Source organism: Sinocyclocheilus anshuiensis, unplaced genomic scaffold, assembly GCF_001515605.1.
Source record: "Sinocyclocheilus anshuiensis isolate Anshui unplaced genomic scaffold, SAMN03320099.WGS_v1.1 scaffold128, whole genome shotgun sequence".
Taxonomy (NCBI): Eukaryota; Metazoa; Chordata; class Actinopteri; order Cypriniformes; family Cyprinidae; genus Sinocyclocheilus; species Sinocyclocheilus anshuiensis.
The window spans coordinates 219,495-231,943 of NW_015555710.1; the positions used below are offsets into that span (position 1 = coordinate 219,495).

At 36.7% G+C, this 12,449-nt stretch overlaps 1 protein-coding gene across 1 annotated transcript in view; it reads right to left on the reverse strand.

Annotated features, from left to right (window-relative positions):
• The window catches only part of adgrl3.1 (adhesion G protein-coupled receptor L3.1), a 119,354-nt gene that overhangs the window by 39,841 nt on the left and 67,064 nt on the right, over positions 1–12,449 (reverse strand). The window contains 4 exon segments of the mRNA XM_016464929.1: positions 5,552–5,735; positions 8,662–8,700; positions 10,940–11,125; positions 11,631–11,728. Coding sequence (XP_016320415.1) covers positions 5,552–5,735; positions 8,662–8,700; positions 10,940–11,125; positions 11,631–11,728 — 507 coding nt within the window.

Here is a 12,449-nt window from a genome sequence, read left to right on the forward strand (position 1 = left end):
ATTTGTTAAATATAGCTAACAAAATATATATTGTGTGTTTGATTGGTCCAGACGCTACAGAGTCTTTCATCCTGAGAGACAATAGCAGATCACCAAAGCTTCGGGCCCGTGAGGGAGGAGGCAATAACGGGTACTCAGTCCTGAGTCTCCAGCTTTTGAGGAAGCAACAGATACAACCACGTTCTGAGACTCCAGCCTGTGAGGAAAGAGATACTCTACGTTCAGACTTCAGAGTCTTCGTCCAGCGAGACAACAATAGATGCAGCACGTCCTGAGTCTTCATCCTAGAGAGACAAAGCGGATCGACCAAGTTCTGAGTCTCTAGCCCAGAGAGGCCGAAGACACACAGACATTTGCAACAGGGTTAAGCTCCCGCGAGCAACCTTCACTTCAATGTACTTTTGCTTGTGTGTTCCAGGCAAGGACCTTCTGCACCTACTCCAGGGCCACATCTGCATGTTCCAGATTTTAGGACCCTTTGGTGTTCCAGGAGATCAGCATCCTACAGCGCTTCGTGTTCAAGGCTGTTGAAACGGATTCCTGATATCACTTATCCAAACCTCTTCCAGAGACCTCGGCGCTGCACAACCAGTGGATGAAGTCACCGCCACCGGACTGCTCACTCAACCACAGAGAATGCAAATATCACTTATCCAAACCTCATCCAGAGACAATGGCATTGTTGTATATTATCCGTATATGATTTTTTAAATTTACATTAGATATTATATAGCTGATTGCAGTTGATAACAAATAATCTTTCACGTATTTGTTTGATGCATAATAAAATTCTTCACTTTATTTGTTTCAGAGTAGCAGCAGTTTATCTTTCCAGATAACGTAGCTCTGACATAGCAACACCCAACTTAATCAATTGCATTTTATGTATTTTATGCACTTTATTCCTTTTTCATTCATGGTATTCATTTAGTAGTTGTGTCTATCTTTTGTTAATAAAATCTATTTTATTATACTTGTGTCTTCCTTGTGTTGATGATACAGAAAGAGGTTCTACAAGTTAGAGATCCCATCAATCTTTCTTATGTGATGTACTCATAACCACACCTTAAGTGACACGTGATCCAAATTTCACACAATGTTAAGCTAATGTAACGATCAACATTATATGTCAACAGAACTCACCAAAATAATGTTCACAACTTTCTTTTTAGATTGTGTGGTCTACAACACTAATGCCAACCATGACAGAAAGGAACCTAGTTAGTGTTTAAATACTATGTAATGTGGGGTTTGGGTTTTGTTTCTTGTTCATGTTTCCATGTCTTTTATTTTGTAGTTTAGTCATGCTCCCTGTTTGTGTCATGCTTCCCTTGCCCTCATGTATTCATGCCATTGATTCCCCTGTTCATTGTGTCATGTTCTGATTGGTTGTCTTAGTCATGTGTCTTGTTTCCCATTGGTTTGTTCTTGTCATGTGACCCTCTTGTCAGCTATAAGTAGCCATCATGTTCCCATTGTGCCCTTGTCGTGTATTGATGTTGTAACCCGCTGTCGTCAAGTCTGTTCATGCCTCGTCAAGTCAAGTCTGTTCATGCCTCGTCAAGTCAAGTCTGTTCATGTGTCTCGTCAAGTCTGTTCATGTCTCGTCAAGTCTGTTCATGTCTCGTCAAGTCTGTTCATGTCTCGTCAAGTCTGTTCATGTCTCGTCAAGTCTGTTCATGTCTCGTCAAGTCTGTTCATGTCTCGTCAAGTCTGTTCATGTCTCGTCAAGTCTGTTCATGTCTCGTCAAGTCTGTTCATGTCTCGTCAAGTCTGTTCATGTCTCGTCAAGTCTGTTCATGTCTCGTCAAGTCTGTTCATGTCTCGTCAAGTCTGTTCATGCCTAGTCAAGTCAAGTCTGTTCCTGTCAAGTCAAGTCTCGGATTATTGTTTGAATCACTTGTAAATAAACTGCACTTGGGTTCTTCACTACGCTCGCCTTCAGTGGACTAATTTGTTACATACTAACAGTGCTTTACTATCCACATTTCAACAACGGACCAGTTGCGTTGGTTTGCACTTATTATATCATGTCAGTATATGTGGTGCAGCTCATTGTCCAAGCTCTTGTCATTTCAAGACTGGACTACGGCAGTGCTCAACTGGCCAGCCCTTTTATACAGCGCAACTAAGCCTCTGCAGATGATCCAGAACACGGCAGCACTGCTGGTCTTCAATCAACCAAAGAGGACCCACATCACACCTCTCCTGATCTCACTCCACTGACTCATAGTTGCTGCCAGAATCAGATTTGAAACTTTGACATTGACTTTCAGGACTGCCACTGGACTCGCACACTCCTACTTCAATGCACTCACATGTTATAGTCATAGAATGAGGGATGCCTTAATGTTCATTCAAAAAAAGGGACAAAGTCACTTTCCAAAACCTTCACATTCTGCTCCTCTCTGGTGGAATGAGCTGCCAACCTCAATCCGATCTACTGAGACCATCACAACTTTCAAAAAGCAGCTGAAGACACACATCTTCCTCAAGCACTCCACAACTTTAAACTTTAGGCACTTAGAAGAAAAAGTCCACTTCTTCTTTTCTGAACCTCATCTCTGTTCTAGCTTGTTTTCTAATCTTGCTTTCTAATACACCTGACATTGAATTCTACAAAAACTGCTGTGACGAATTGCTTGTGGTCCTTTATTGCAATATAAAAATCATCTGCCTAATGCATAAATGTAAAGTTTCATTTGTATTTTTGGAAACTGATTATTGTTTTAATATAGTTTCAGTATCAGATGGAATCATTTGTGGTGCCATCACATGTACAGTACTACACTTAATCAGAAGTTGCAGCATATTCAATACCATTAAAGTTTAAGCTAAAAGATTTTTTTTTTCCTCTCAAATTCCTAACAGATGCAGAACCGTAAAAGTGCCATCACGGCTACATTTAGCAGTAAATTGTGACTATCACTCTGACACCTCTGGAGCATGTATGATTCAGCAGACTGAACTGGATTCACTGAGATCTTGTGTCAGATGGCCTTCACCAGAGAACATTTAGTCACTGCAAAAAAAATAAATAAATAATGCTAAAGATTCTTGGAAATACATTGAAGAGATTTGTTTAAAGGGACAGTTCACCCAAAAATGTCTCAAAATATCTTTTTTATGTTGCATAGAAGAAAGATGGTTTTTGAACAATGTGAGGGTAAGTAATGATGACAGTATATTTATTTGGGGGGGCTATTTAAGGCTTTTGAACCAGACTGTACGTTAATTTGTGTTGTCTTTACAATGTTTTTACAGAGATGGCTGCAAAATTATGTTTACTACATGCTGGTTTATTATTGTGGTGTTGTTGATCTCAGATTTACCTGCTTCTAAATGTCATGTACATAAACTGAACTGTGGTTGGTTGTATTACACGCTATTTAGACGCATCATTCCTGTCCAATTAGGTTGTTCATTTTTGGCAGAACACGTTGATAGTCAGAAGTAAACCTTGGGAGATTAATTGCAAAATCTGATCATCCAGAAAATATGAAAGTGAAAGTCATACTTTCTGTAATTCTATTTAGTTTATATTTATCTTGTGAATTTTAAAAAGGATATATACTGTATATATACTGCAAAATCACATTTTTTAAAAACAAATATTTTTACTGCTAGATTTCTAGAGAGTAAGAGAGAGGCTCCGGGTTTTGACACTGCCCTGAATTTTCAACCTTATTTTTAGCATTGGTTTAAATATTTACTATAGATTAGATTAATTTTTTATCTGCACTATCTCACAGTTTCACAGGGCCCATTCATTCACAAGCTGCTTGAAGGAAACTGCCTCCTGCCTGCACTGACTGACAGCATGAGAGCAGTTAACGGTATGCTAATGGTATGTGTTCCACAATTAACACAGCAATGGTTTCAAATGTCATGTTTGAATGCTCGTATTGATCCATAATTATAAATACCATCAAGCTGGAGAAATGATGCCATGTTGAGTGCATACTTTCTGTGTATCTGTGGCAGTCCTGTGTCGATCAGTACACATTTTGACCACTTCTGTACTGTTTCTTAAGACGAGGCATGGATTCCTCTGCATGAGTCAGACAGAATGAGACCCCCTGTGTGTACTGCTCTTGTGTTTTTCACAGACATGCTTCGTTACATCTGGCTCGAGTGCACTTGAAGCGTGTGTCCCTGCTGTGTACATCTAATGTGATAATGTGTTTTTTATGCATCAGGTCTTACATGTGAACTCCTTGCAGACAGTGTTTATGTGCATCTTTTGAAAAAAAAAAAAAACTATATATATATATATATATATATATATATACACACAGTATATATATAAATATATATTAATAAACAAATAAAAAATATATACACAGTACACTCGTGCTAAAGTACAATACATTTTTTAAATAACCAAGAACATATATTACTTTTCAATATAATGGGTTCATTAAGATTTTTTTATGTTTTTGAGTCTCTTTTGCATGCCGAGACCACAATTATTTAATCAGAAATACAGTAAAATATGTAATATTGCAAAATATAAAAAAATATAAAAATATACTGATATGGCTCTGAAGAAACATTTCTTATTATTATCCAACAGTTGTTCTGCTTCATATTTTGGTGAAAACCATGATGCATTTATTTGAAAGAGAACAATGTAAAAATCTTTACTGTTTGATCAATTTAATTCGCCCTTGCTAAATAAAAGTTTTTTTCCCCAAAACAACTTACTGACCCCAGACAAACAGATTCTCTAAAAATCAAAGTTTTATGCAGTGTTGTTTCTAAATAAATGTATTCTTGTTTAAATATTTTTTTATATATTAGTATTTCTGCAATGTGATTCTTTACTAAATGATGCAAATGATCACACAATTAAAATTTGGTCATGATCTGGCTCAATTAGTTTTGATTCATTACTGTTTGCAAAACAAGATACTAAAAACACAAATGTAACTCGAGGTAAAAATTTATGCTATAGTGGAATAAGTTTTGCATCCACATTCTCAAGAATTGTATTTTACATTTTGGTTACATTTGGTATTATTACAATAAAAAAAATAATTATATAACGTACAATAATAATTATTCAATTCTGTAAATTATGCATTGAATTTCCATGCACACAGCGATACATTGCAATGCATTAATGTATTTTTACACCTCTTGAAAAGTGTCTTGGAAGTGTTAAAAATGAAAGCAGGAAATAAAAACCCTACATGGATGTTTTGAAGATTTATGCGCAGTATGTGAAGAAACTGTGACATTATTATTATTTTACATAAACCCACCACATTATCAAACGGGTCTGTGAAATCATACATTTCTATGGTTCTTATTACATTACGAATCAGCTTAGGAATTTCCTTCATGTGCATAAAAACATCAGATTTTTTTATACAATAAAATGGTTTTATCCATCTGTTGTTTAACTTGTTTTTGTCTCCTCATGACAGGAGAAATCAGAACAAGCAGCAGGAGACACGGGGGTGAAATCTGATTAGTTCAATGAAATATGTGCATTTGCGTGTAAACATTCGCTTAGCATGTGCAAGGACTTGTTTGATAAACTCACGTATGTTGTCGGTGCTCTCCTGTATGGTGTCGGTTTTGAGGAGGTTGTCTGCGAGCATGAAGGCGCCGGTCTCCACCGTATCTAGCAGCATGGTTGCGCATCGCAGCTGCTCGGCCACAGACAGCTCCCTCCACGCCGCTTGGGATCGCACCTGCAGAAGGTTATTCACCGTTTCTACCATGGCCTGCAGAACAGAGAAAAAGAGAGATGTCAGCATTCTGGAGTTGAGGGACGACTTCTGAACCCGCACGCACATACATTCTTACATCTGAACTTCACAATAAGGACATATTTCCCAAAGTGCCCACCTCTCCCATAAACCATTTCTCTTCCACTTTCACCCGCACTCACACACTACACGGTTTCTGTGCTGGAGTATAAACCTGTCAAACTGAAGAAAGATCCACAGGGAGCATGAGACATTGTGAAAATGAAAGAAGCTGTCATCATGCACACACACACACACACACACACACACATGCACAGGTTTCACACAAGGCAAGGGGTAATTTATGGGTCTATAAGAGCACTATATAGGAAAATTAAATGTCCCGGCTGTGCGGCGGAAACTAATATAAGGGTATTTTTAAAAAAAAGTGTGATATTAAGATATTAAGCGTTTTAAATTTGGCAGAGAATATCATCACAGGGATATTAAAACCTCAACCTTGATATACAAATGAAGGGGTAAGACTTAAGGTGGTAGTTTATTAAAAAGCTTGCTGAGTGTATCACGCCACATTACAATTTTGCTTTTCATTTGAAAAAGTGCAGCTTGCTGCAACATTAACATATGGACTACAATGATATTCACAAAGCAGGGCAGATATATTTGTCACTTTCACAAAAATGCTGTTAACAATAATTCCAGGTCAAATTCCATTCATTTTAAATAGATCATGTCTCTATGGAAGTTCATAACCTTGCATTATTATTACAGTTACAACACATATAAAGTGTATAATATCTGTGGCGAAGAGATATGTAATGTAATTAACTTCTCTCACTGTAGTGCACTCATCTGTAGGGATGGACAGAGAGATGTTTTGTCGTTTGTCTTTAGGTTGCTGCAGGCTAATCTGGCCATTGGGTTGAATCATTCTGCCCCAGTTACAGTACAGCGGTGTGTGTGTGTGTGTGTGTGTGAGACAGAGAAAGAGAAAGAGTGTGTTAAAGGCGGGATGAGTATATTCATTTTGACACCACTAAAGTAATGACCCTTTTACGAGAGAGAGAAAAAGGAGAGACAGAGATGAGAGACGACTGGGATAAAAGGTAAAAAGGAAGAGTTATATTTACTTCCTCACAAAACTGCTTATGAAATCTTCTGACAGAGTGTGTCAAGAGGTCAGGGGAAAGTATGTGTGTGTGTGTGGACTTGGGGGCTCACACTGCGGAGACAGATAAGAGATTTTTTAAAAACTCTTCTTATATTCTGTTTCCTCACACGCACAGTGGCAATACTCTCCACAGACTTGGTAAATGGAGCAGAACTGAAGTGCTTTGAAGCTGAGGAGCTAATCCAGCGTGAAGAGACACACACATACACACACTGCATTACATATTAGATGACCACTAGGAATCCATATTTGCTTGATGTCAGCACTGGGAGGCTTCAGACAGTTGTCATGGAATCCTGTCATTCTCTCTGTCTAAATCAGCAGGATCAATTGATGTTTTGATAGACTCGTTTCACTCAGCAGAGTATTTGAAAATAGAACTCTGTCATTTTTTGGATCAAGTTGCTCTGGACAATATGGCAGTCATCTCAGACTAATGCTACCTAGTGGTGTGGATGCAGGACCATGAAAAAGGAATAGATTTTGGTTATCGATGCCATTGTAAACAGAAACATGTCGATTTGAACTGGCAAGGGTTTGGGGGAGGGGGAGGGATTATAAATCTGAGAATTACAGAATTATTCTGTGAATACAGAATTGTAATGTGAAAATATTCTGTGAGATGACCTGCTCAAAATTAGGCTACTAATATGACAGGAGTCTTCGTCTCATGTTAAGATTTAAAACACGTTTTCCAAAATGATGATTCACTTGTTTAGGGGTAAAAATGTTTTTAATGAGGGAAAATTACCATGTGCACCTAACTAATAATAATAATAAAATGAAAATTATTATTTAATAATTAAATGGTCATGATTTTTGGTGTGTAAAAAGCAATGATAAAAACGAATCATGATAAAAACTGATAAATAATAAAATAAAATAAAAAAATTTATATAAAAAGTGCATGACTTCCGACTGCAGAAATGCATTATTCACAGCCATGATTCGTTTACTCTGTGAGCATAAGTGTACAATAATAGGTTGATTACAAGACAAACTGAGTAATATTCAACTAGTCATGTGATCTTAATTTGCCACCCCCAGATGACCTGCTCAATATAAAATAAATCAGGTCTTATTAGGCTGCTAATGTGACTGGGGTCTTTGTCTCAAATGAGTGATTTTAAACATATTTTTCAAAATTACTACTCATTTCTTTAGGGGTAAAACATTTTTAATGAGGAAAAATTACCAAGTGCACCTTTAAACAAACAAACAAAAAAACGAATACTCAAGCAACATTTAGACCTCAATTATTTAATGGAGTAAAAAAATCAGTATAAATCTGTCATGCATTTTTGAGCTGGCTAAGTTTGAGATATGCATCAGTCATTTTCTTCCTCTAAATCAGTTCTTCTCATGCTTTTCCTTTCGTTCAGTCTGCTGAGCTTTTCTTGAGCTTATCTACATTATTCTGTGCTTTTTTTCACTGTCTGCGTGTGTGTGTATCAGTCGCCTGATGTGACACTGCTGACCAGTGCTGACATCACTTCTGCTTTCTCAGGAGAAAAAATTGCTGCTTTTATAAATGCAAAAAATGCAGCCCACAGGCACAAGCGCAGACGCACAGACACACACAAACAACCAATATGATTCATATGGTGTGACAGATACAGCTCCACACAAGTATAAAGCAGTATTTATGTTGAAAACCTTACCCATCTATGTAGATGTTGAAGTGATATGGAACGTGCATAAAAAAAACCAATCACAATATTTGTGTGCCTACACACACACAACATGATAAATAAGGACAGAGTGAAGTACCTGTATGAAGAAACGGCACGACCGCTCTCTCTTCTGGAGCTGAAAGACACAATATTAAAATTACAATGACAATAACTCACATACAGTACACAAACACAACTCAACACATGAAAAATCAAAGCGCATATTTAATCATTCGGAGCCAAATAGGAAAAAAAGCCGAATTAGCTGAAATAATCTACAATCATTCAGTATAATAAGAGATCATAATAATATTATGTATCAGAGCAAAATTAGGAACAAAATTACTTAATATTACTGAGTTACAGTCACCATGTTGACTCAGTCAGACACTGTACCCACAAGACATTCCTACATGTCTGCCAGGGCAATAATACTGTAAATATATAAACAAACAACACTGAGATATACAAAGTCTGAATGGACCAGAGGTGCCTGACTGTGTCTTATTGCAGATGAGCTGATGTTTGTGTAATTGATAACTTTAGCTAGATGCTGGTAATAGGAAACTGACAGGCTGGCTGTTTAAAGTTTGTAAAGTGATATTCAGACACTACAGTGCTCAACTGGCCCTGAGAGAATGAATGAGATTCACTGGTCTAAGTTTAGACACGTGTGTGATTTTTTTGACAATAAAATGCTTTCTCCTATTCCAGCTTAATGTGCAGAGAAAGACAACCAGGAACTCTGTTTTGGGCCTTCTGATGTTCTCAATTGGTTTTGCTTCAGAACCCATATTTTGCCAGGACCAAATAATTTATTGTACAAATGTAAGCATAAATGTATTTAAATAAGATCATAAACTGCAAAGGTCCAACCACATGCAAAATATTTAACATGACACAAGTTCAATAGGAAAATTCACAATTTTGATTTGGAAATGTCTTGAATTTCAAAACTATTTGAAGTAATAGTTTTTTTAAGTAATCTATTTGAAGTAATTTGGTCTCAGCATATAGTAGTTTGTTTCTGCTTTTAGGATGAATGGATGTAAAGTATCTTTAACATGCTGTCATCTGTTTAATTCATCATAATGCATCATATAATAATTGCTGTTAATAGTGTTCATCGTCTGATTACGTCTTTAATTGATTTTTCCGTACATTTCTGCCATATGTACATTAACTGACAGTCCCCACTGATAAGCTACCACTAAATATTGTAGAAACTTAATTTGCTGTAAAGTTGCTTTGCAATGATTTGTATAGTGAAAAGCGCTGTACAAATAAACTTGAATTGAATTGAATTGAATTTAATTCAGCTTCAACCTAGTAAGATGAATTTGTGCCAAAATATTGTTGTTAATACAAGGTGTACACTATTAAACTACTAAATAATGCTGAATATAATGTATGATAATGCAACAGGGGAATTGCAATTTATTCGATTTATTATATGTCTGATTTTACTATTAAATAAAAACAAGTCTAAATTATTTTATTGGATAAATATGCAATATGCATATGAACAATAAGTGATCATTTTTAAAATGTACAATATGTCAAACTTTTTAAATGTATTAATCTCTGACATAAGCAGAATATGAATATTGCTATTTTGGTGTCACAATTGCCATGTGCACTGGGAACCAGCTCTTATGTAATATCAAATTCTACATTTTTATTAACTTTTGTTAACTGTTTAGCATATGTCTTCTTTTTAAATGTGTTTAGCATATTGTTACACCCCTAGTTAGTTGCATTTTATTATTTTCATTTAACATTGTTTTTTCCCCTGCTGTCCATAAACAGACCTGTGACTTGTTTTTCTGTCATGAACAACCACTTTTGATATGCATAAAATATATATTTCTGTGCATTAGACATCTGACAGGACGTTCATTATGTTTCTAACGAATTCATCTGTCTGTATGTGTAATGCTGTGCAGTCTGCATGTGTGTTACACCACTTTGAAGTTATTTTTTTTTGTTATTCTTTTATGTTGCGGCTTCTTTTGTTAATTGGAAAAACTCACCGGGGCTTTATGAGCTGTTTTAATTTGTGTGTCCTTATTTATAAGAGTGTGTGTGAGTGTAAGGATTTCTGTCTATCGAGCAGTAGCTGTTTTTAACAGGAAGTTTTCCCATTTGGGCCTTAAAGCCTTTGATCTGTGGACTGCCACAGGTTTATTGCATAAAACACTGTACTCTGCACAGAATTAGAGCACTTCTCTCTCTCCCACTTCTTTTCGCACAAAAATACACAATGAACTTTCTTAAACCTAAAGAACAGCAATGTAATTAACATGTAATAAACGTGTAATAATTGTGTAATTACTACCTAGAAAGTGTGTGTGGTTTATTAACAGCTTGAATACCTTGTTTAAGCTACGTGCTGCTGTGTCTTTTCCCCCCGGGGTGAGATTTCGCAGCTGTACGTCCAGCAGTTCCACCAGTTGTGCCATGGCTTTGACTGTGGAAGGAACATCTCCGGGTCTCAACTCTCCCTTCGTCTGTTCAGCCAACTCCCGTGCTACTATAGCAGCGGTTTCTCCCGATCTCATCTACAGGAAAAGAGAGCGAGAGATGTACGTGGGCATATTGATTTTATTCTCTCTGTCCCTTGATGGCCAAATAAGTGGATGAACAAATGACGTCATAGATTTGTGATTCTCCCTATTTTCTGATTTGCTCTCTGTAGTACAAAGGAAACCATTTCACATTACCGTTAAGCTTCAGTCATCATCACACTTTACACACACGTGCGCTGTTGCACGGCACTTTTGGCTGCTCTGCTGTCTCTTCGTAATTTTGCCACAAAGTGAAATAAATTGCGGCTGATCTTGACAGTTGAATTTCTGGCTCATTTTGTTGTACACTAAATTTCCTCTAAGCTGTTTCGCTACAGGCTGCTCTTTGTGATAAGCTTTTGTGCCTTCTGTTAAAAAAAAATTCAGGCCAAATTATGCTTTAAGAATATTTGCCATAGGCATATCGCTCTCTACTCAATTTTTTAAATGGGCTGATACGCCATTAGCATATTTCCCATGGTGCCGTGTTTTTACTCACTCTTTGAGTGATGTGATTGGTCCACGGTGAGGTGCAGTTGCTCAGATCTGGTCCCTTTGGATCCCAGTAGCCAAGCAAACAATTAAACGTGGCTACACCTGAAAAATAATAATATAGGAAAACATGAACACAGCACAAAGCACACACACACACACACACATTCGCTCAGGCATATGCGCATCCATACTGAGAGAAACATGGCCTTGCAATTGCTGTCAAACCAATCACACACATAAGCAGGGCAAGAGATTTACAAGCGAAACATAATGTGTCAATCCACAGCTGGCAGCTGCCCACATAATGAGGTGGCACTGACAGAACACCTGAACAAGCTAACCTCAGTAACAGGAAAGAGGTTTTTTTAAAGATTAATTCAACATACACAGAGGTAAATATACACCGCTCATAACTTTTACAAGTTTATGACCATATACAGTGGCTTGAACAAGTATTTGACATACTTAAGACAAACTTCAGACCCAAAAAAGGTTATTCTGTCATTATATACTAACAGTGATCAGTGTCACCATAAATGTGGTCCATTTGATGTGTACACTGTATTTGTGTGAGGAACTTTGTGTGAGGAACATACCAAAAGTCTATGTACATTAAGTTTTAATCTTATCCTACAATGCAGCATTTACTGTAAATCTCATTCATGCTCAGGTGTATTAAAAAATGGCCACTATTATGGTCCTTTTATGATTTATGATTTTTGGTCACCTTTTGGCTTCATAAAACTTTTTCATAAAACTTCATTAAAAAATGTATGCTTTTTATGGACATACAAAGCATAAAAATATTTTGCAAAATTTCTTT